Source organism: Thamnophis sirtalis, unplaced genomic scaffold, assembly GCF_051295495.1.
Source record: "Thamnophis sirtalis isolate CommonGarterSnake01/CBP01778 unplaced genomic scaffold, rThaSir2_p1.2 scaffold_11, whole genome shotgun sequence".
Lineage (NCBI taxonomy): Eukaryota > Metazoa > Chordata > Lepidosauria > Squamata > Natricidae > Thamnophis > Thamnophis sirtalis.
The window spans coordinates 14,532,257-14,558,646 of NW_028261391.1; the positions used below are offsets into that span (position 1 = coordinate 14,532,257).

A 26,390-nucleotide genomic window follows, 5' to 3' on the forward strand; every position below is an offset into this window, starting at 1 on the left:
TCTGTATGTGGGATGGAATGTAGAAAGGAGGTAGATTCCCACGCAAGATGATGTGTATAGGGGTGAAACAATAAATAACCCAGTTTGGAAGAATAGCACGTGACACTTGGTTTGAGGCCTGAGATCAGTCTTGCAAACTGAAGATTCTACTATCTGCATCTACAATACAGTCTGTGAACTTTTAGGGAGAGTCTGTCTTCACTTTCTTTCTCTCTCACACGTAATACTTTGACTGAGTTGCATCTTACTGAGGGTTGGGTTCCGGCAGGCACTACTGCAGGTTTGCTCAGTTGTGTGCTTCCCACATGTGCACATTTGATGCAAGCTTGATGTGCATGCGCAGTGCAATTATAAATGATTCTGCGCATGCACAGAACTGAAAAATAAGATGGTGGTGCTACTGGGGAACTGGTTTGGGGGCATGGCAGGCCTGGGTTGCTGCTGATTCCAGCGACTCAGGCCGCCAAACCACTACCAGTTCAGCTGAACTGGTCCGAACCAGTAGGAACCCATCACTGATCTTACTCCTATGGAGTGGATCCTCTACCCTCCTGGGAATTAATGTCCAAGGGATTCTAATCAGACTTCTAAAGAAGAGTTGGAAACAAGGGGATGTGTCTATTATTAATTCAGGGTAAGGATAGCAGAACAGCTGGTTTACACAATTGTTTAAATTGCTAAATGTTGCACAGAATTTAGATAAACCTGCTAATCTCTTCGAAAGTTTTAACCACAGCTTGTTTTTTTTAATCACTTAGCTCATTGCAAAGCCCAGCCTGTTTAGTTAGTTTATGATTCAATATACTGTACAAACCTAGTAAATAAGCTAATCCAAGTTAATAGGTTAATGGTATATTGTATCTGATATAGGTCTCTATAGACTCTACTGGTTAAAAAAGAAAGTGCAAATTAACATAAAGTCTAGCAACTTTAGCAAGAAAGAATGAGAGGAATAATCAACCTACATTCTCATTTCTAGATCCATTTTTAAAAATCTTTTTTAATAGAAGAACAATTTTGAAGCAGCGGGCAGGAAGGGTCTCTGAAACAAATATGGAATATTTTTTCCCTTCTATTTTCTGGGAGAAGAAATTAAGTGCACAATTCAAAGGTAATCATATTAATCTTACATCATGGTTACAATATTTGATTTTAATTAGTAAACAAGCAAGCACTTTTAGGTCTTAATGTAGGAACAGCACTTTCAAATGTCACAGAATATGGTGCTTGACCGGCATTTAACATGGTTATAATTGTTTTTTTTTAAATGTGATGACTGTGTAACTATATTCTACATTGGCCTTCTCTACCCTGCCTCAAATTTCTATATTTTATGCATAAAGTAAAATTTACTGACACAATTTTCAAACATATAAATAATGAAGCAATTTGGAAAATTATTTGAGATGTTATAAACTTATGAAGTGGTGAATTTACGTATTCATCTTCCTTGAATAGTATGCAACCATTAATTAATTGTGATATTCGGTAGCATTATGTCCCACTTCAAACTTTAGTTTAGTGGTGGTTAACCCACTACAAAACAAGCAATCTGATTAACATAAACCAAGATTCTTTTGCTGGATGCAATTTATGATAAAGAAGAATTAAGGAAGGAGTATTTTCCTCCCAAAAGTTATTCCCAGCTTCATAAACCAAACAATCACCCGAACCTTATCAATACAAATGGAAAACTCATGAATTTTCTTTCAGTTCAACTCAAATGTTGACCGTTTCCATTTTTAATAGTCAGGAAATTAAAAGTAAAATAGCAAAAGCTATGGGTGTTTCCAGAATGATTATTTTGAGAAATAAAGTTGAATGACATCATATATTTTTTCACGGAATAGATTTGCAAAGCAAAGAAAGAAAGCAGTCACAAAAAAGATAAATTATGTTAATGGCTCGTCAAATGATCCTTGTCAAAGGTGTGATTGTATTGGTGAGAGCTGAAGAACATGATGTTGCCATACAGTTTGAATTGAATGCTCAGGTTTCTAACTGATTGCCAGAATATTTTGTTTTAGTGAAGTCAGTTAGGACTGCAAAAACTAAACAAAATGGAAAATACAAGGGGAAACAAATTCAAAATCTTCACTATAACTCCTCAAAAAAAACCCACCAATACCCTAATCTGAAAACATTTGTCAATTGAGGATAGTCCACTTATATCTCCATCTGTGATAGCCAATGCAAAACTGTGTATTACTAGAAATATAAATCCAATATGAAGCGTTATGTACACTTTCGGTTCAAGTGATATGAAACAGTAAACCTGGTAAACAAAGTAATTACTTTGCAACCCATACTTTTCCTTCTGCCAGAAGAAAGTCACTATAACTCTATCTCTTTGGAAACAGCATTCAGTCTTTTAATCAGACACCCGGGGAGGGGGGGGGGAGTAATTTTATACAACAACTACAAAAATCAGTCTCTGTTGCAGTGAAGGGAATCAAGGCTATAAAAGCTTCAGCTCATTAAACTCTCTAGTAAGTCACTGGCTCTACATGTGAAAAACACACATTACCACTGAACTCCACTTCTTTATCGGATGATTACATGCAAACAACTCTCCAATACCCTGTGCATTAATGCTTCAGAAGGGGAAAGGAAATTTTGTTTCATTCTCTTGTTTTTAAAACATTTGTCCTATTTCGCTGGTTTCCAACCCTATTAATCGCGGACAATTTCTTCTTTCTGTACCACCACCATCAACAGCGACAGCCTAATTCTCTTTTAGGATGCTGGGGTTCCTCCCTACGGTTTTGAACAGTTTAGTTTTTGTTCTGTTTTGTTTTTCCAACCCAGGATTCGTTTTTTATCCACTTTTATACATACCTCCTTTTCTACAAATTTTCTTGCCGGGTTTTCTGGCACATTCCTTGGATATTCTTTTGACTGAAAAATGAATAGAAGACTAGAAAATAACATGGAGCTCCAATGATAGACGGTAGGAGCATGCAATACCATTAGCTTCGATATGGGGCTGCTTATTATATGTATCGTTTGAGCGCAGAAGAATCTCCTTCCTTGCCTATCCATGCAATGGATCGAGATGTTGATGCATCTTTCCCAGGGGTCAATGGGAATGAGAATTAGGTACCAACTTTGACCTAAGGATAAACGTGCTGAAAAGGAGTCTAGGCTAAGAGAAGAAAAAGGAGAGCATTGGCTAAGTACCGATGCATACATAGAAAAGCCACATGCACACAGGTTAAAAAAAAAACAAACGAGGGAAAGAAATTAGCATGCAGACAGAAAAAGCCGTGCTGGCTACCAGTACACATAGTTTCATCGTTTAAAGAAATATCAAACAGAAAAGTAAATAAAAGTTTTCCCCTGCTCCTTAAGTAAATAACTCACCATCTTCAGTTGGGACATATATATTCAAGTAGAGGCAGTCTTCATTCTGATCTTGTACGAAAGTAGAAACTATATCCAAGTTGTTCGTAAACCAAACAGGAAGCATGACTTCCGGTAATCTGCCCTCAATGATGTTTTGAGGACACACTGGTGCAAATTGGGTTGCATTTTTGATGTCTGGCCATGGAGAAGGCGGCTCAGGTGGTTGAAACCGGTGTTCTCCAATAGGCGGGGCAGCGTAAGGAACTCCAAGAAACTCGATCACTGGCCCCAAAATCTCATTGTTCAATTCCTTCTTCATCCCCCTCAGCTTCCCAAAATTGGTGGTCACCACAGGGTCAATATCATCCAACTTTTGGGATGACACGGCGGCCGTGTGAATCAAGAACCCAAGTACGCAAAAGGTAAATGTGGCATCCAATCCCATGTGCAACAAGCGAGCTTGTGTTGCCCTCCATACACAGTTCAGCCATACAGATATTGGAAAAGCCATGGTCCCACATGAGTTGTACATCTATGGTTAAAACAAGGTGATTTGTATCCAGCAAGGCAGAAAGGAGGGTTTTCCCCTCCCACGGAAACCGGAAAAAATCAAAAATCAAATAAGTCTGAGAATACCCAAAAGGTTCTTTGTATGGTGTCTTCCAGTGATTTCATTCTTGCTGATACAGCATCTTCAGAGTCCTATTTATCAGGCTACATTCGATTGACAATTCAGTTTTCCACTGTAGCAAGCTGAAGAGAGCATCCATTTAATAAGGATTCCTCACTTATAAATCAATTCCAGTTAACTTCAGGTCTATAGCCTGGAGAAAATGAAAAATAAATCATTAGTATGAAAGAATTAATATAGGCAGAATAATAACTACATGTTTTACAAGTTACTGTGCGTATATTAATAGTTGCCAGAGCCATGTAAAAAAAAATATATGCAAGTAATTTATAGTTTTCCCAAGATGGCAGGTAAAATACTGATTAACCGGATATTTATGATGTCATTTGCTGAGTTTCTTTAGAGAAATGCAGCATTTAATTTTACTTTTCTAAAACTGGACACATGGATTTAAGGGCTGGAATAGAAGTGCATACAGTTTATTTGTAATGCCGCATTCTTTAACTAACAAAGAGGATTGTGATCAATTTCAAGCTGATTAATATTAGGCAATTTGGAACCCCAAATCAATTATAATTTTATACAACTCTGAGAGAGGCAGGAAACATTAAGATGGGATGAAACTTCTACAAAGAACCTTGGTGATCTTAAGTATATTGCCAGTCGTCAGCAAAATAGAATTAGTTCTTCCAATATATTAGTTTGGAAGTAACTTATGAAAATATGGTTGGATCCGAAGAACCGAATTCTTCCTTCTGAAGCCCCTTCAGTCACCTCACATATGAAAACATATTATTTCCTCATGAAATCATCCTACATTCTTGAAGAAGTTAAAGAAAAATGTACAACCAGATTTTTCTGACTCATTTGGCTTAGTTCTGAAAAAGTTTCTGACTTGCAATATATTAAAAATAGCAATTAAAAAATCACTTGGAAAAGATAGCAAATGCCTCATCCTTTGTGAATCAAGGAAGAGCTACAGTACAGGTAGTCCTTGACTTACGACCACAATTTCTGTAGTCAAGCAGACATTTGGTAAGTGAGTTTTGCCCCATTTTACGATTTTTCTTGCCATGGTTGTTAAGTGATAGGTCAGTCATTTGGTTGTTAAGTGAATCTGACTTCCCCATTGATTTTGCTTGTCAGAAGGTCACAAAAGGGGATCACATGACCCCAGGACACTGCAACCGTCATAACTATGACTCAGATGCCAAGAGTCTGAATTTTGATCACACATCCATGGAGATGCTAGAACAGTCATAAGTGTGAAAAACGATCATATGCCACTTTTTCCAGTGTTGTTGTAACTTTGAACAGTTGCTAAATGAATTGTTGTGAGTCAAAGACTACCTGTAGATGCTTTTAAGTATTTGGGAACATATCCCATCCTTCATATAACAAACTAACTCATCAAGATTAAAGCAATGATAACTCTCAAACAACAGGACCGATGACAGATTAATTAGACCCAAAACATATTAAACTCTGAAAAACACAGATACTATCTCTTGGCAGTCAATGACTGATAAATACGTCCAACTCTTAAATAAATCTGAGGCATTTCTTACAGGAAGATATCGCCCAATCATGTCCCCATAAATACATATATGTCTAGTATGTCATTATATCTAGTATTTGGTAGGTGCATTTGTTTCATGTTTATTTCAGTGGTGCAGTGGCCTAGAGGTGTACTTCTCACCTTACAATCAGGAGGCTATAAGTGTTCTGATCTAGGCTTCCTGAGACAGTAAAAAGCATACACTTTGTTAGTCCCCAAAACCATCTTTTTATTTCAATGGCTGGGAATTATGTTCATTCACAGCCTGTAATGAGTCACAAATAGTTTGTAAGGAGTCCAACAGAAGTCTATCACAGTCCTTCAGGATAAGGCTGATAAGCACCCACCTTTATCTCCCTTGAAACACTGCCAAAGACATAATTGGCAATTAGCTTGGCAAGGCCACACGGAGCACGGTGTCAGAACAGAGTTTCAGAATGTAAACCGACCAGAACAAACAAAGTTGCTTCCTGCAAAGGCCCAAGTGCCTTTGCTCCTCCTTTATGTTTTATGGGAGGAGCCATTCCTCCAAGGCTTACTCCCAAGTTGCCCTTTTCGTCTAAACTGTTCTTGCCTTCTGGCAGCTCTGCGCATGCGTGCACTGGGAACAGGCTCCCCTGGTCCTCTGCCTTACTGATGTCTGATTCTGAGGCAGCACATAACTCCCAGATGTCCCTGGCCCCCTCTCTGCGTCCGATGCAGAGTCCTCAGCCGAGCCTTCTCCAGACTCCAGGACTGGCTCATGTTCCTCCCCAACCTCTCACTGTTCAACTCTGTTGCCAGCTGCGCCGGCCACCAGTGGACTACAACAATGAGTTCAATTCTAGGTAGGGACAGATATTTCTCTCTCTGGGCACACTGAGAATATATCTGCTGAACTAAACCCCGTGTTGGTGACAGGAAGGGCAGTAAACACTCTGCTAATTCATCATATAATCATATAATGATATCATTCTATAGACAGAACTGTAGGGAAAAACAAGCCTTCTTTAAATCTCAGAATATTCTTAGGACCAAAAAAGTGAGATGTGTTTCTGCATGTCCCTGGATCCTATGCTTGGCTGGAAACAAATAGGTGATCATTACAGCTCTTTCAACCCTGATGTTCTCCTATCTCTGTGAACTATTTCTGGAAGTTGCATTTTCAAGGACAGTGTAACATAAAGCACCTTACAGTTCTATTCACCACATAAAGAAAACACATAGCCTGTAATATGAACTTTGGAATTCATCATGAGTTCCTAAACTCAGAAGATACTCAGAGTCACCCAGGTGCCTCGTTTTGTGTTAGACTTTTCTTCTGATTCAAAGGCTTTTATTTGATTTTACTGTCTTTCTCTTTAAATGATGCTGGAAATAAGACGGCTATTCAGATCAATACATGATGCTTTCAATGACAAAAGTGCCTTCTGTGGATTAAGCTACATGGCCAAATTAGGCTACAAAGATAAAAGCAGACTTTATTTATTCATCCATGAAATTTATATGGCTGCCCATGGCTGGAATAAACATGAAGTAAAACAATAAATATTTAAAAAAACAGTCATTATTAAAAAAATATAAAACTATTTTTTTATTAAAATATAAAATTAAACGTATAGGAGAGAGTAAATATCTACTGTATCCATGAAGGCATTGTAGAATATTACTGGGGCCACTGAAAGAATTCTGGGACTGAGACCAAGGAACATCAATGCAAATTTGGTGTATGATAACAGTCCCACATTATCCCAAGGGTGGTCTGCTCTTGGTCTCCCACCATATCTCCCACCATGCCCATTAACACTATAATATTATAGACCACATCCACCCTTCCAATGACAGCCCCTAATACTAGGACTTTTGGAACCTCCCACTGCCTTTTCTAATCAACCTTTAGAAGGGAAGCTCAAAGAACTTCAGCTAAACTATCTCTAAGCAGCCTCACAGTACCCAGGCACCATTTCCCTGGATAACACAACACCTCACCTATGCAACAATACATTCATGCACACGAAACATTCACAAGTTTTCTCTTCTGCTACTTCCACAAGTTGTAGAGGGATTTCTTCATTCCCCCATCACTTGCCTTCATGGGGGAAAGGGATCCAGAGTGATTTGATACTCCACTCCACTTTGTCTATTTGACCACTCACACCTTCAAACCCCAGAAGTGTTCTGACCTAGGCTTCCCAAGAGCATGAAGGAAACTCCTGGTCCTGACAAAAAACCCTTTTATTAATTTACTATGAATTCTGCTCATCCAGCAAAGTCTTTCAAGGGAGGATTTACAGTCACAGACCTTATCTGGTTTAGAGAGCTGCCAGGCCAATATTTGCAAAACTTGGCAAGGAATCATGGAGTGTCACAAACCAATTAAGGGAACTACTTATCTCCTGCAAATGCCACTCCCTTTTCACTCCTCTTTTATTTCCTCTGGGAGGGGCCATTTATTGTCCACCTGTGAACTTACTCCCAAGTCGACCCCTGTTCTTTAGCTGTTCCCTTCTCCTGGCAACTCTGCACATGAGCACACTGAGAACAAGCCCCAGTTGTTCGTCTGCCTCCCTTATATTTGACTCTGAGGACAGCTGATAACTGGCATACGGCCCTGGTCCCCTCTCTGCCTCCGACACAGTATTCTCATCAGAGCCTTCCCCAGACTCCAGGACTGGCCCACGTTCCTGTCCCAACCTCCTCACTCTCCAAATCTACTGCCAGCTCTTCTGGCCTCTGGCAGTCCACAACAAGAAGAGTAGATGGAAGGGATTAGTCAATAAAACAAGTATAAAGCAGCAGAAGCCCAGCTTACTGAAGCATCCAGTATCAGCAAAAAAGCAGCAGCAGTTACTAGAGGCATCCAGCCTAGCAGTGTTCAGTACAGCCCAGACTGTTCTCCAGAACAACAGTCCAAATATCAATGCCAGGTCCCCAAAAAATTGCTGCCAAGTCCATAACAAGAACAGTGCCGCCAGCCAAGGATGGCACTGCAGGTGTGGCTCGGAAAACACTATAGATCAACAGGTGAACCTCCAGGATGGTGCACTCCAGTCTCCAATTGTCCACTCCACCCAGGTAAATGTCTCCAAAACATTTTTAAACACACCACCCAAACAATAGGGAGGACATCCTGAACGTGGCTCCCTCTCTTTCTGGCATTTTCGTAAAGAGGCCAAAACCAAAAAGAGACTCTTCAAAACTGTCTTTGCTTCCTGATTCCTAAATCCGTTTATGTGCGATAATTATGCAGATAACAATTTTAGAAGAAGGGTTGTAGGTATTTGATTGCCAGATCAAGTGCAATGTTCTTATGATTATAAGACTCCTTTCCTTCCTTCCAACTAAACCCCCTCAAAACATCCTAAGTAAACCAAAAGACACTGCCCATGGGCCTTGAGTTTAACACCCCGAGTGTGGGTTTTCCTGTCGGAGCAATGGGTTGGACTAGAAGACCACCAAGGTCCTTTCCAACACTGCTATTCTATATTCTAGAACAATTGTAGGCGCTATATCTTATCTGAGTACCTTTCTAGCTTGCCATTCAATGTTCTAAACATCATAAATTCTTTTTTCTGCTTTTCCACTGTAATAAAAGCAACATAATAGAATTCTTTGAAAAACATTGTTCATTAAGAATCATATTCCTTTTGTTTTTCTCTCCCAGTGCATTTTATTACCCATAAAAGAAATATACAAGAAAATACAGTTCACCTTTACTGGAGAGAGACTTTTTTTTATTAAAAGGACAATTAGCAGTTTCTAATGAGAATATATTTTATCAGTGCCTTACATAATTTTGCAGAGCAAATTCAAAAGACGAATCTGCTTAAAAGCCCATCTGCTTTGGCATTTAACTTATTTTACAAAGGAGATTATAAAAGAGGCATAGAATAGCAGGGAGGGGTGCATATTTTAGTATTTTTGAACAATCTTTCTCCAAAGGCAATAAAGCAATAAAAGGAGCTTTTGGAATATTTCACTCATGCTTTATCATCTCTTTTCTAATTTTAATAACATGTTTTCTCCTAAAACTGTTTTAATTAACTGCATTAATACAGTTTTCTGCAAAACTGCATTAAGGCAGGAGTATATCCATCATTCTCCACAAGGGATCAGAAGATTTGTCTGGAATGTAGAGAATTAGAGATAATCTTTCTTTTCCTCTTTCTCTTTTCTGGAATACTGCAAATACTTAGATTCAACATCTATTCAAAATACCTTGACAGACACCTCGTAAAGGATAATTATTTTTTTTATAAATGTTCAAATTTCAAAGGTAATAAAAATGGTACTCACTGTTGTGCTTATAAGTATGAATATATAAGATCTGCTTATTTACAGATATGTATGGGTGTCTGTGTGTGTATGTGTATGTATGTATATGTATGTATGTGTGTGTGTGTGTGTGTATATGTGTGTGTGTGTGTGTGTGTGTGTGTGTGTGTGTGTGTGTTTTTATTTGTGCTGATAAATAAATAAAGGGAGACTAGTATAGATCTATTTCAAGCTATTTAGCTCTCATCAGCTAGCCATACCCTTACTGGGATTTGAACCTGGGTATGGCTAGCTGATGAGAGCTAAATAGCTTGAAATAGATCTATAGTAGTCTCCCTTTATTTATTTATCAGCACAAATAAAAAACACAAATATAACAAAGGCAACAGTAAAAATGTTGGGTTTCTGTCGTGATGGACTCTTGTGACGAGCCGATTGACAGATGATGGAAGCAGTTGGCTTCCTCCCATAATTGGGGCTTACCAGGGGTTGTAAAAATCTTATATGTATGTATGTATGTATGTATGTATGTATGTATGTATGTATGTATGTGTGTGTATATATATATATTGAGTTTTTATTGATTTTTATTTTATGGTTGGGAGTTGCTTTTATTGTTCTGTGTGTATCACCCAAGGTTGTTATTATAAAATGGGCAGCTATATAAGTATTTTAAAATAAATAGATGAAATTTCTAGAGTGATTGAGTCCTAGGTACGATAACTGATTTGTTCCTATTATAAGATTTTAATGGAATTTTTTAAACTGGCAGAGTTATAATGGCAAAGACAGCTGCTACCACTTCTTCCCATTGATGGTTATCAAGACAGGATAAAGAACTTTAGAATAAGGTCATTTTTTAGGGAGTCCATCATAACTTCAAATAGTCTCTAAGTAAATGGTCGTAACTCAAGAACTATTTGTACTCTATTCATTTCTTCCTAGTTTTTTTTATATTAAAGTGAACCATGCCAGTGCCGTATGTTTTATAGATAATAACAGCATTTATGTTATGCAAAAATACGCTTTCTGAATCTCCCTTCCATTACTTACAAAGGTTGAATAGAAGTTCTAACAAGCTGAGAAAAAATAAATCCCGTCGCTGTATCTATATTTCTGAATCTCTATAATATAATATTACAGTATTCTATGCTTGCATTGTATTGTATCTTCACTTGAACAACTTCGTTCCAAAACTTTGGGCCCAGACAATTTTTCACTTCAACAGATCTGTTGGAAGAATCTCTTCATGCTGCATCACCGAACTTTCATGCATTGCACAAAAAGGTGTGAAATACTGTGTAAGCCATGAACTGAATAATGTATTGACCAGCCTTGATCAGTTTTATTTCCACACTGGAATGTACACAAAAAGAAACCTGACATAATTTGCCCTATAGCTGGACATTGCAATGGAAGTTGATCAGCACATTTAAGATTAAGATTAAGATTTAGTTTATTTGTATGCCGCCCTTCTCTGGGAGGGACTCAGGGCGGCGAACAACTCAAAGGGGGGAAAAGGGAACATAAAACACAATACACGTGATTAAAATAAACAAGAATCATACAACCATACAAGTCGAGAGGGGAGGGGAACTCATCAACCCCAGGCCTGCCGGCACAGCCAGGTTTTGACGGCTTTCCGGAAGACCTGGAGAGAGGTGAGGGTCCGAATCTCCGCGGGGAGTTCGTTCCAAAGGGCCGGAGCTGCCACAGAGAAGGCCCTCCCCCGGGTAGTAGCCAGGTGGCATTGGCTGGTGGACGGAACCCGGAGGAGGCCGACCCTGTGTGATCTAACGGGTCTTTGGGAGGTAATTGGCAGCAGGCGGTCTCTCAAGTATTTATTTATTTAGTTTGTAAAACATGTACAAGATAACAGGTATAAGTATAAACATGGACGTGAACAAAGGAAATGAGTACAAATAAATGGGGACAGTAGGAGAGGGATGCTAGGTACACTGGTGCGCTTATGCACGCTATTCAGTGGTAGGATTCAAATTTTTTTACTACTGGTTCTGTGGGCGTGGCTTTGTGGGTATGGTGTGGTGTGGCTTGGTGGGTGTGGCTTGGTGGGTGTGCCTTGGTGGGTGTGGCAGGGGAAGATTACTGCAAAATCTCAATTCCTTCCCCACTCCAGGGGGAAGGATACTGCAAAATCCTCATTTCCTTCTGATCAGCTGGGACACGGGAGGCAGAGAATAGATGGGGTCGGGGCCAGTCAGGGATGGTATTTATCAATTCTCCAAACTACTCAAAATGTTCGCTACTGATTCTCCAGAACTGATCAGAACCTGCTGAATACCACCTCTGATGCCCTTCCTCCAGTGAAAACATCATTACAAGACACTTGATCAGGTTCCACAGAACACACAGTACAAACCCTTTTTCCTAACAAATAAAAATGTGGCTTTTATTTTTGAAGACATCAATTTAGGAATCATGCTTTTAAAAAAATAATAATTCCTGAGGCTGACTCCCAGAACATCAATACATAAATCTGGTTCTGTTGTTAATGAATATATAATTCATTCAACTTTTTGCACAAAGAATTTATCAAAATTAACGACCTCTCCATTAAAAAGACATCATTCATTACTGTAATGTCATGCTGATTTGGTTAATGGTAAGTCCCTCGTTAATGGAAAAACAGGATTTATATATGAAACCAACTAATTGGCACCAAAGTGCATTGAAAAATAAATCAGGTAAAATAAAAAAATCAGGACACTATTAAATAAGTTTCTATTCTCTTTATTACTAGTATAACGTAGTTATTAAAAAAAAGTATTCCTAATTTTTATTCAATGCTTGGGGAAAATATTGGACCAGACTCAGGATATTTGGGCCTTCAACTCTCGCAAATTCAGATTTGCACTAGTAGCTGCAAGTACAAACAAGGAAATACAAATTAAAAACCAGTTTATTATAGCCCTATGGCCAGATACTAGTAAGTTTCTACTGATCCATAATTGAACATACAAAATGAGTACCTCCATCAAGGCAAGCCACTGGAAAAGAAACTGAGAACAAACTCAACTCTTTACTAGCACTGATGATGCTATCTAGTTTGAGCAATGAAACGTCTGCAAGAAAAAGACCAAACTCAGAAAGCACCAAAGATTTGTCATTTCAGCCATGAGTTACGAAGGTACAATAAATGTAACTTTATTGGTATATAGGAGTACTCTTAAAACTGAAGACTGTGGAGGGCAATTTATATAGCTTGGCTAAAGCGATAGTCTCATGAAATTTCAGAATTGTAATGGTGATGAATAGGAGAGTGGAGCAAATGCTTTTGGAAGAATATGGTAAATACCAGAGTGTGACACTTTGCTTAAATTTGTTTGGAGATCTGTTCTGACCCCACTTGTCCCACACCAACACACACTCCAAGCCAGAGATAAGTTACAGCATTTAATTAACAGACAGACAGGTCCTTGGCAGCAAACTGGCACAGACAAGCTTGGGCAGCAATAAACACAGATAAGCCTGCCAAGCTCACAGTAATGTCCTCCGACATTCAATCCTGCATTGACTTCTGCAAAGTGGGCCGTGTGCACAAGGAGTCTTTTTATAGTCTGGAGAGGAGCCTAATGACCACCAGCTGAGTGCAATTACCTCCTGTAACTGGGCAACTGTTCCTGACGCCTATTAGCTCTTCGATGGCGTGCATCCAGGAACAACTCACTACAGGCATCTGGCTCATTCTCCCTTGTCTCCTCCCCACTGGTTCAAGGTTCAGGCGCCACCTGGTGGCCAACCAGCCTTTCTGCGCCCTGCTCGGAGTTGGAACCCTGTCCAGGGTCCTCCACATCCTCCAGAGCCGACTCATAGGGTCCCTCGCTGTCGGAGTCTGGTGGCAGCTCCAACGGCTCCTGCTAGGCCACAACAGAGATCTATACTCTAAATTCATTCTATGTGGCACTTCTAACAGTATCAAAACCAACAAGCACAAACTTTCCATGTTTTCCAGTAGTATGAAATACTTGATGGTGTACTCATCCTATTTAGTTGCCAGGCATGAATTTTAGTGTGTTTCACCAAAAAAATGAACAGCATGTTTTTCTGTAATGAATCTTGAGCTCTACTGCATGCACAGTGCCCTTCTTAGGCCAAATGGTATTAAAAATTGCAACACAGCATCATCTGCATATAGGAAGATTGCAGTATGGCAGCGGCATCAAACTTGATTTCATTGAGGTCTGCATCGGGGTTGTATTTGGGGTGGGCGTGGCCAGCTCAACATCATTTGTGTCGGAGAGGTGCCTGTGGTGGTCTGAGTGGTCTGCCAGCTAAAATAGGCTGCAGAGCTTCATTTTCAGCTGCAACGGCCTCCCGCAAACCGATATCGGGAAGGCCACACACGGGTTGCAGGATGCCGTTGCAGCCAAAAACAGGGCTACGGAGCCTGTTTTTGGTGGCAGAGGCACCGCGGACCAGTCCTTCACTGTTTCCAGGGTGGCCCCATGGGCCAGATCTAAGCACCCTGTCATGGGCCTTGAATTTAACACCCCTCACTATAGGTAGTCTTCACTAAACAATCACTTATTCAGCGGTGATTCAAAATCACAACCGTGCTCAACAAAGGATATTTACAATGGGTCCTCACAGTTGCAGCCACCGTAGTTTCCCCATAGCCACATGATCATGATTTGCATGCTTGGCAATTGGCTCACAATAATAATGTGGCATCAGCCCATAGTCAGTGGTCACCATTTTCAATCTTCCTTGCTAGCTTCTGACAAGCAAAGTCAATGGGGAAGTTGGCTGGAGGTCACAAACGGTAATCACACAACCACAGGATGCTACGATGGCAAAGGATTCACCTAACCTATGAGAACTGGGACTGCTCCAGGTGCTGTCATAAGTTGACACAATCACATCATACTGCACTTTATGTATGCGGCACTTAGCAACGGAACTGCTGGTCCCAATTATTATAGCTAAGTGAGAGCTACCTGTTATGTCTCCCTTTTAGTTCCAAAGGATAATGAGCTTGAATTTATTACTGCTATTATTCTAATAAAAACAAACGGATTTAGCATTGACAATTCACTTCACTTTATTATCATGTAAATTTAGATGTAGAACCAAAGTTACATTAATTTTTTTCCCCTTTTTCTCTTTCTTAAACTATGTCTACACTTTAATGGAGGATTTATAAACAAAAAAAGAGTTATTTATTTTCCAAACTTCTTAATGCTAAGCAGAACTATGACATTTTATCCAGTGTGTAGGCGGCAAAAAAAAATGTGATTTTCCCCATAACAAAAAGCAAAAAAAAGGTGGGGGGGAATAACTCTTGTCACTTAAATGCAAAGTTTTAGACAGTTAAGTAATACAGAATTAAATTTAAAATGACAGATGTGCTGGCTTGGAATATAATGGGTACTGAAGTGAATGTTTATTCCTCTTAGCAATTTGTAGTTAACTCTTAAATTGTCTGAATACTTCAGTCAATTTGCAGATTTGTAAATATGCAACCAGGAGGGGAATGAGAAAGTACAGTAGCAATAATGTCCTAAAACTACAGAATACAGGAGCAAATTTGAAATGCATGCAACCTTTGATGATGAAAAATAAGAGGAAGAAATCATTAATCAAGATTTGTATGCATTGAGTTTAACTTCATTAGTACATCCATGAACTATTTTTTTAATCAGCCTCAATATGGCATAACAGTTTGCCATACTCTTCTTTATGTGTTGGAGTTATTTGACTTCATAGCATTGGTATTTTGTTCTACCATTCAAATGTCCAGTATATCACAGAAGTGAGTACACCAACTCACAGTTTTTAAATATGCAAGTATATCTTTTCATGTAACAACACTGAAGAAATGACACTTGGCTACAATGTAAAGTAGTGAGTATACAACTTGTATAACAGTGTAAATCTGCTGTCCCCTCAAAATAATGCAACACACAGCCATTAATGTCTAAACTGCTGGCAACAAAAGTGAGTTATTCCCCACACCAGATAGATAAATAATCCATCCCAGAGGTTTTGTCCGAATAAAATGGGGGAGAGGACCAAGCCTTGAGGCACTGGATACTGGAGTTGTCAAGTTCTCACCCTATTCCCCATTACCATTGATTGGGGACAGCTACTACACAAGGCGTCCAATCAAAAAGTCTTGTAGGCAACTCAAAAGACGGCATGATCAATGCTATGGAATGCTGCTGCTAAGAAGTCTAGCAGAGTCAGAAGACTCCAATTCCTTCATTATTTACTTTCATTCACAAACTCCACTCCTTCCATTCAAATGTTAATATAGGTCACAGACAAGAATGTCTACTGTTGTTTCAAACTCATGCTTATGCCTAAAAACTGACTGGAAATAATCCAGTTTAATCCCTTGTTTCCCTTTTCTCAACCTTTCTTAAGGAGAGTTTTGAACCCAAATGGAAGTGTCCCGAACGTATGAACTGAGGAAGGATATCTTCAGAAGATAACAGAACAGGATACAACAGAATAATAGAGTTGGAAGGGACTTCTAGTCCAACCCCCTGCTAAAGCAGGAGACCCCATGCACCATTTCAAATGGTTGTCTAATCTCTTCTTCAAAACCACCAGTGTTGGAGGGTTCTACCACAAAACCGCGGACGACAAAATCGCGGTCGACGAAAGCGCGTATGTGACGTCATCACAGCGCGACGAAAAAGATCGAAAAAGATCGAAAAATGTAAAAATAAAGCTAAAACCTTCCCCTAACCCCCCCAAACCTAACCCTAAACCTAACCCTAAACCTAACCCTTAACCTAACCCTAAACCTAATCCTTAACGTAACAAAAAACCTAACGCTAACACTTAACCTAACGCTAAATGTAACGCTAACGCTCTAACCCTAACCCTAACCCTTAACCTAACCCTAACCCTAACCCTTAACCTAACCCTTACCTTTATGTGAATCGGCTTGCTGTAATTTAATTTTTATTTCAATTTTTCGATCTTTTTCGTCGCGTTGTGATGACATCACATACGCGATTTTGTCGACCGCGCTTTTGTGGAACACGCTTTTGACGGGTCACGGTGTTGGAGCACCCACAACATCTGGAGGCAAGCAGTTCCACTGGTTCATTGTTCTCAATGTCAGGAAATTTCTCCTTAGTTTTAAGTCAGTTCCCTGCTTGATTAGTTTCTATCTGTTGCTTCTTGTCCTGTCTTCTGCTGCTCTGGGATATAGGTTGACACCCCCTCCCCCTCTTCTTTGTGGCAGCCCCTTCAAATATCGGAACACTGCTATCATGTCACCTCTAGACCTTCTGTTCACTAAACCAGACAATTCCTGCCACCGTTCTTTGTCTGTTTTAGCCTCCAGTCCCTTAATCATCTTATCTCTTCTGCTTCCAGAGGAGACAGAGACAATCCAATCTCTTTGTATCCTCACTGTTGCATCACAACAATGTTGTGTTGATGTTTCCCCACTTTGGGACAGGGAACACAAACTACTCTCCTATAAAAGTATTCACCAGTCCTCAGATCTTGAAACCTGTCTCTTGCTGGCAAATGGAACAAGGTAGAGGAGAGGGAGCTTGCTTTCAGAAGCTCAAGGTGATGTATGCTGCATTCTTCCTTCCTACTTTTTCTAAAACTCTGTCGGGAAGATTGGTCTGAGAGAGAGTGATGGTCCAAATTACCCAGCATCAACCACTATGTCAAACTGGCTCTAAAATGAATAGAATGCATGAATTAACCCACACATGAAACTTACTTCTAAAGAACTTGCAACATATGAGTTTATATTGCTACATGCACAAACAAATCAGAGGCAGTTACTGTATGAAAACTTAGTTTTGTACCATTTTCACTTTCATAATCTGCATGAAGGATTGAATTTTTGGGCTGTGAAAAGTTATCATTTTAGCAATAGCAGTTACACTTATATACCGCTTCATAGGGCTTTCAGCCCTCTCTAAGCGGATTAAAGAGTCAGCATATTGCCCCCAACAATCCAAGTCCTCATTTTACCCACCTCGGAAGGATGGAAGGCTGAGTCAACCCTGAGCCGGTGAGATTTGAACAGCCGAACTGCAGAACTGCAGTCAGCTGAAGTAGCCTGCAGTGCTGCATTTAATCACTGCGCCACCTCGGCTCCTTTTCTTTCTTACGTAACACAAACACAAAGTAGCTAAGAACAATTCTGAAATATTAAAATTCCTCGTGCCCATGAATTGTATGCATTTCCCTGAAAAATATTAATCTCTTCTCTCGTTGGATAGCAAGCATGCTTCCTTTTCTTGAGAAATGAAATTTGAAAAAGAACAATCCTTAAAGTTGCTAGACACATTAGCTTTGGTTCAGTGAAGAATTAATTTGTTATAATTTGCACTAAATTTAGTAATCTAGGACTAGTCATGGAATGACATAAATAAGATTTGACCTTCTAATGTGGTGTTTAGCAAATCTACCAAAGCTTTCACATTAGGAAACCTGCCAAGCAGGGTAGCTTCATTCCCTCCCTTGTCCCATTTAGCATTTTAATAGGAAGGAAACATATCACACACTGTAAGCTATTTGCCTGTTGCATCTCCCTCCAACATACAGTAGAACAAAAGGCCATTAAGAATCTTGACCTCACAATAACAGAAAGAGCTCATTTATCTGACCTGCCTGTCACCCCAATTTTCTTTATTTACTACTTACTCTAGCATGTTTCAGCAGCTGCATAACTGCTGAGCCACACCCCAACTAAAGCCAATGTAGTGTGGAGCCATGGAAACTCACCCTCCTTTAGGTATACCGCATTTGAACTACTAAATTTCAAAACTCTACTGCATGGCAGAAAAGCTTTGTATCTTTTTCTGGCCCTCCAGAAAAGATGATGTGCTTACATTCTCTAGAACAGTGGTTCTCAACCTTCCCAATGCCACGACCCTTTAATACAGTTCCTCATGTTGTGGTGACCCCCAACCATAAAATTGGTGTCTCGGTTCCTAAGACCATTGAAAATAAGTATTTTCCAATGGTCTTAGACAACCCCTGTGAAAGAGTCATTCAACCCCCAAAGGGGTTCTGACCCACAGGTTGAGAACCACTGCTCTAGAAGAAGAGCAGGCAGAGCTGGGAGGTAGAGTTAAACATGTCAGCAGCCTAGAGTCCTCACATTGCCACAATTGATCAAAGTCTACTGCCCCTTGAATTCTTTTGATCCTTACCTAGCACCAATTTTGTTTAGCTGACTGATACTTGACTAGATTCTTGTGTACAGGCTTGAACAATCAATCGTCTGAATTAGAAATTATCTCTGACCCTGATCCTTCATACCTGACACTTTCTCTCAGTTTAGATTAGATTAGATTAGAAGGTTTATTTATATGCCGCCCTTTTCCCTGGGGGGACTCAGGGCGGCTCACAATCCAAAGGAAGGGGGGAAAACAGACTTTTACATATAAGACAATACATGATTAAAACACAACATTCATACCATTCGGGCGGGTTACAATCTTTAGCCCCAGGCCTGATGGGATAGCCAGATTCTAAGGGCTGTGCGGAAGGTCTGGAGGGTGGTGAGGGTACGAATCTCCACAGGGAGATCGTTCCATTGGGTCGGAGCTACTACCGAGAAGGCTCTCCTCCGCGTGGTTGCCAGTCGGCATTGGCCAGCGGATGGAACTCGGAGGAGGCCTAATCGATGAGATCTAATAGGTCGTGTGGAGGTGATCGGCAGTAGGCGGTCTCTCAAGTACCCAGATCCACTACCATGGAGGGCTTTATGGGTGGCAAGTAGCACCTTGAAGCGTATCCGGAGATCGACAGGTAGCCAGTGCAGCTCGCGGAGGATAGGTGTTACGTGGGTGAAGCGAGGTGCACCCACAATCACTCGCGCGGCTGCATTCTGGACTAGCTGAAGTCGCCGAATACTCCTCAAGGGCAGCCCCATGTAGAGCACATTGCAGTACTCCAGCCTAGAAGTCACAAGGGCACGAGTGACTGTTGTGAGAGCCTCCCGGTTCAGGTACCCTACCACACATGATTTTTGCAGATATTAAATCTAAATTATTCTCTAACTATATACAGTAAGTCACCTTTGGTACCTAAAAATAGAACAGGGTATAAATCTAATGAATAGAAGAATGTATAAAAACAGTACGTAAAATTTTAAAGAGGCAAAGTTGAAAGGCAGAGGGAAGGCTTCCTGTATGTTCCTCTCTGCACTCCAAGTGAGGTCACGGAGCCATGTTTTCATGCCTTTCCAGAAGACTACGAGAGTGGGGACCTACCTCTCTTCCTTAATCCCACCAGTTGCAATTCTTTGGCTGATATACCAATATACCAATCTCAATATACCTTCCATGTCCTCCCTTCTTAGTACAATGCTCACCCAGCCATTCATTCACACATTTCCTCCATCCAAACATTCTAAGGCAGAGGCATCAAACTTGCAACAACATGTTGTTGTCACATGACGGATCTCAACTTTTTCCCCTTTCGCTAAACTGGGGGTGGAGGTGTCCAGTATGTGACACATCTGGCCCAGGGGCCATGAGTTTGACACCCCATGTTCTAAGGCAAGACAATGAATCTTTTAGGAAGTGACCAAATTGGGATCTTGGGGTCTAAGTCAAAAAGATTCTCCCTTAGAGAACTTATAAACTCCGACACTGAGCTAGAGTTGAGTTTCCCTTGTACGTCTGTGGTTATCACATCACTTGTGTGTTCCAAAGCTCAATTTCATAATTACCTTGTTTTATTCTTAATTAAAACTTCCTCATTGGCACCTGTAAGGCATAATTAAGACTAATTAGCCCCATGCCTACTTGTCTGTCATTGCTAGCTTTGAATGCATTTGTGTGAGAACAAGTCAGTGTGTGTGTGTGTGTTTCTTCTCAGCTGCTTTAGAGAAAGGGGAAATTAAAGAATAAACAAGACAAGACTGTTTTTTATGAGTTTTTAGAATGAGAAAGTGGCTTCAAGGCCCATAAGGTTTCAGACAAAAAAGCAATATGGCTAAAGGTAACATGCTGACACCTCTCAGATCTATAAAGTCTGTGGTAATGACAGCAGTAAAATAGTGCCACAGAAATGTTTCTTACACACATGAAAATAAAAATAGGTATAGTAGAGAACAAATTTCTTATTACAAAAGTGGGGGAATCAAATTTCCCCTACGTTTTTCTATAAAATGGCTACAATATTTACTTTTCTGCTTGAATTCATGTTAATCTTATTATCTGATGCTTTGCTTTTTCCCCCAATTCCTTTAGTGTTTTTCTGTGACAAATATCCCCTATTTAAACCTGCAAATAAACTAATTTATAGTCATATTATGGTCGTGTTCTGTATTCCCTCAGAAAGCATCAACACCTTGAGCTCTATGTAGTACCATGAAGAGAGAAGCCATTTTGATAAACTGAGGTGATTCAATGAGATTTTTGTTATTCACATTGACAAAAAAGGCTAGTTGACCTGAGGGCCAGCAGCATCTGCAGGAAGAAGGCATGAAAGTCATAATAATGATTGTACCTATGCAATCAAAATATTGCCATTTCCTACAATTATCACAACACATGTTAAAAAAAAGGGTGGGGGATTTTTGATCAAACAATTAAGGTCATTTTCTTGACTTTGTTGACACAATCCCTAATTGGACACATCCCATGGCATACAGGATCCATGTCTATAAGAATTTGTACAGACCAAAGTTATGTCAAAACCCTATACCATACAGACAATCACAACTTAAAAACGCACTGAAAATATTTCCTCGAATGGTGATGAAACATTTGCAACCAAATTGCCAAGCTCAGTGCTCAAACTAACAGCCTAACTACCTGTTCTGACCCCCCTCTTCCCACACCAACACACTCCAAGTCAAAGATACTTTCCGGAATTTATTAACAGACAGACAGGTTCTTGGCAGCAAACCGGTACAGATAAGCCGTGGAAGCAATCCAACAAAGATAAGTCTTGGCAGCAATCCAGCCTGCCAAGCTCACAATTCTGTTCTCCAACATTAGTTCCTGCACTGACTTCTGCAAGAGGGCTTAGGCGCCTCCTGGCGCTCAGGCGCCTCCTGGTGGCCAACCAGACTCTCTGCACCATGCTCAGAGTTGGAACCTTGTCCAGGGTCCTCCACATCCTCCAGAGTTGACTCATAGGGCCCCTCAATGTCGGAGTCTGGTAGCAGCTCCAATGGCTCCTGCTGGGCCACAACACTACCAACCCTACTAATATTCAAACACATTTCAACCCTATACCATTTCAGAGAAATAGTTGTCCAATCTCCTCTTTAAAATTTCCAGTGTTGGAGCATTCACAACTTCTGGAGGCAAGTTGTTCCACTGATTAATGTTCTGTCAGGAAATTTCTCCTTAGTTCTAGATTGCTTCTCTCCTTGATTTGTTTCCACCCATTGCTTCTTGTCCTGCCTTCAGGAGTATTGGAGAATAACTTGACCCCTTCTTCTTTGTGGTAGCCCTTCAGACATTGGAACACTGCATCATCACCAGTCCTCTATTTCACTAAATTCGGTAATAGGTAAATGTTCCCCTCGCACATATGTGTCAGTGGTTTCTGACTCTAGGGGGCGGTGCTCATCTCCGTTTCAAAGCTGAAGAGCCAGCGCTGTCCGAAGACCTCTCTGTGGTCATGTGGCTGGCATGACTAAACACTGAAGGCACACGGAATGCTGTTACCAAAAGGTCGTTCCTATTTTTCTACTTGCATTTTACATGCTTTCGAACTGCTAGGTTGGCAGAAGCTGGGCCTAGTAATGGATGCTCACTCTGTTACGTGGTACTAGGGATTTGAACCACCGAAATGCCAACCTTTCTGATTGACAAGCTCAGTGTCTTAGCCACTGAGCCACCACATCCCTTTTCACTAAATTATGCATACCCAATTCCTGCAACTGTTCTTCAGGTTTTAGCCTTCAGTGCCCTAATCATCTTTGTTGCTCTTCTCATCATTTCCCATTCTGCTGAGACAAATACCTGTGTCCTGCTTCATAAGGATACTCTGAGAATTGTTGCTATACTGAATAGGATGCGCTATTAATTTAACTCTTTCAAAAACAGTAGGAACTAGGGCTACCAGATCTGAGGTACAAAACTCTAGGTACATGTTTTCAGTGTCTTGATATCAACAAAGAGTTTTTGATAGCTTTTTGTTCTGACCCACTCCTCTGTCCAGTAACGAATGCCGAGACAAGATTAACTGCAAGGTATTTTAATAGCAGGACACCAAAACCCCGATGGCTGACAGTCAAGCAAAACAAACAGATAAGGACCTTGGCAGCAACTCAGATAAACTCAGGCAGCAATAAACACAGATAAGGCTTGGCAGCAATCCAGCCTGCCAAGCTCCCAGTACTGTCCTCCAACATTCAATCCTGCATTGACTTCTGCAAAGAGGGCCGTGTGCACAAGTAGCTTTTTATAATCTGGAAAGGAGCCTAATGACCACCAGCTGAGTGCAATCACCTCCTTTAATTGTGTAATTGTTCCTGATGCCTAGTAGCTCTTCGATGGCGTGCATCCAGAAACAACTCACTGTCCAGGGTCCTCCACATCCTCCAGAGCCAACTCAGAGGGCCCCTCGCTGTCGGAGTCTGGTGGCAGCTCCAATGGCACCTGCTGGGCCACAACAGCTTTTGTTTCATCTTTTTTTTCTAAGATGACAGATAAACTTCCAGAGAGCTAAATTCACATGTTATGCAAAGTTTTAACTACAGTGTGTTGAACAAATCAAAACAAGTTTATAGTCATGCAAAGTAACATGCTTCTTTCACTTGCTTCTTGATTTGTTGCTTCTTTTCTCCTCCATTTTAAGCTTTCTTGTCTGTAGCTCAATGAATTGTTGGGTTAATTTCATTAACCAACGGTGTAAATCTGTATTTTGCAAAGCCATGCTTAAAACCAATAAATTAGTATCTGGCAAAGAATGCAAGATGGGATTTCTGACTTAAAACAGAGTATGATTTATTCATTGATCCCATCAACACATCTTGCACATCAGGATAACACATGAGCAAACTGCATTATTATTTCACAAAGTATCTGGTCCTTGCCACTGGCTAAGTTCATAACTATCTATATATGCACTAAAACTCTCATTGCCATGACCTTTACCTGGGCAAAACAGTGCATCAGAGGGCAACAATTTTTGGACCAAGGTAAATGGTATAAGTATCCAAAATCGGCAACTTATCACTCCCAAGGGAATGAAATTTGGGGAAGTTGTGGGTGTTTCAGGGCTACTAGCCACAGCTGCATTGCTGAGCTGCTGTTGCAGTGACGTGATTTTCCATGTTCCATGACAGTTTCCTAGCCAGTCTAGCAATCCCTTGCTCCCACCTGCAGCCGCCACTTATCTGCCAGAAGGGAAGGGGAAGTTTATAATTGCTCCTGTCAAATTTCCACAAGAAAACTTAATGGGGAAACCAGTAAGAAGTTAGATATTCCTCCTGTTTCTATGTTTTTGACCCCACTTGGTCATTCTTTTTCCTCTGTTTAGGTAAGAAAATATCTCTAAAATGGTCATGGATTGACCAGTGCCACACAAAATCACAAGCTTGCCAACTGTGCTTTAATCTACTGTGTAATGTAAACACTATCCACGTGGTTGGGTTATGGTTCATCAAGGGGTGAACCGCCAAAATTGGGTTACTTGAGCAAACTACGGAACAAAATGTAATGCAAATATCACCGCTAACACAGAACCCATCATAAAGTTTAAAAATGTGAGATGGGAAAGGAATATATTACGGTTCTAGGCAGTTGCACTAAATCTCATTACATTGTGGTTGCTAGGCAATATCACACTAAATTACCTGAATTTAGAACTGGGCAAAACACAGGTTGGGACTTCCAAATTCTTTTTTTGCAAATTGCAGTGTATCAGCAAAGTCAGAAGTATTAAATGGCTGGCTGCCATTTATGATAGAATCTAGTGATAGAATTCCATTTAGTGATAGAATCTATGGTAAATACCATGCTCCCATGTTATTTAACACAGCGGCAAGAACGTGGCTGTGATTCACACAGTATCCAATTTAAATCGCAGCACTGTTTTAAAAGTATGAAGTGACTTCAGGCAGGGCATTCTAGTTCAGTCTTAATCTGCTTTCCTGCTACAGAGAAAACAATTTTAAGGGGATTTCAACCATTCAAATCTATGCCAAAACTGTATTTGGAAAGCATGGGGAGTGCAAACCTAGCAATCTTTCTTTTTTTTAAATCATAAAAAATATTTTTATAAGCAAGATATTGTGATTCCCAAGCGGAAAAGATAAAATACGAATACAATTTCAAAGACAGTATAAAGCAGACATTAGACGTCACCATCAATCAATTGAAGCAACAAATTTGTCAGGGCGAACAGCCAACAAATTATCAGGTACCCAATAAATCTAAAATATAAAACACGTAAGATATTCTAATGCAACTTTTCCAAGCAGCTGCAATTTTTCTTGGAATTGCACAGCTGCCTTCTGTACTGTCCATTGTGATCCTAAAAAAGGACACTGTTGTTTTAAGTAGTTTCAGATCAGTGCTACATTCCCTCTCTCTCTCTCTCTCTCTCTCTCTCTCTCTCTCTCACACACACACACACACACACACACACACACACACACACACACGTCTGAAGGAGAGGGTTTTTTTTGGTACTGAATATGAAACATTAAGCATCCCTAAAAACTTTAGTAAAATGTTACAAGAATTATCATGAAGAAGGCATTTCTTTTCATATTACCTAGCACTTGGTTCTGTATGAAGAGGTTAAGAAAACAATTTACAACCAACCATTTTCACTTTGCAACAGAACTTATATTGCCCCCTACTTGTCTATTACCTTTTGTATATTTCAGGAAGTTCCTGTCCATTTCCATCTTTACCGCAGTACACGAATATATTTACTTGCTCAAGTGGTTTACCATGTACAAATAATTTGCAAATGTTCACACCATTTTCTCAGTGATAATCCCTACTTTAATCTTTGATACATTCATTTTTGGAGCGATAGTCCTTTAGCATCACACAATCTGTGTACAGAGTACAATTCCATAGGGAGTCATAAAGCTCAGATTTATTCAAATTAGTAAATTGCCACATTACTAAGTAAATAAAATATTAATATATTCAGCTATTAGAATGTCAAAATGCTAAATTAATAAGCTATTAGGACAGTAAAATACTTAAATTATAAGCCTATTTATCAATCAATCTATCACATTATTATTAGAATTACAGGCCAATGTCAAATATTTAAAAGTCCATAAAAAGCAATATATGATCCAATCATTCTTCCTCCAGCAGATCTTGTGTTCCTCTGAATAGTGGAGCCATATTCAGCACACTGCCAAATAAATTTTTATTACTTCCTATGTAGCATTTAGAACAATTATCTGCAAGTATATATGCATTTAGAAAAACCGGGGTTGCGTTCAGAGGAGGAGGGAGGACTCTCAAGATTCAATGAACTCTATAAATATATAGAGAATATGGGCCATGGTGTCTATGGACAAGTCTTTTATTCATCAACATGTTCTTCTATTAGTTCTCAAAGATTGCTGGAAACCACAGGTTAAGACCGTGTTTCATTCTCTGCTATGAATTTGTATTTAAAGGAACTGCAGAAGCCACACATTATTAATATACA

The 26,390-nt window shown here is 40.0% G+C and overlaps 1 protein-coding gene across 5 annotated transcripts in view; it reads right to left on the reverse strand.

Moving 5' to 3' along the window:
- NLGN1 (neuroligin 1) overlaps positions 1-26,390 on the reverse strand; it is a 773,228-nt gene that overhangs the window by 543,844 nt on the left and 202,994 nt on the right. For all 5 annotated transcript variants that reach the window (XM_087725227.1, XM_087725228.1, XM_087725230.1 and 2 more), the window contains exon 2: positions 3,364-4,169. In XM_087725227.1, coding sequence (XP_087581353.1) covers positions 3,364-3,877 — 514 coding nt within the window. In that variant the 5' untranslated portion in view covers positions 3,878-4,169. The remainder of the gene's footprint in view (positions 1-3,363; positions 4,170-26,390) is intronic.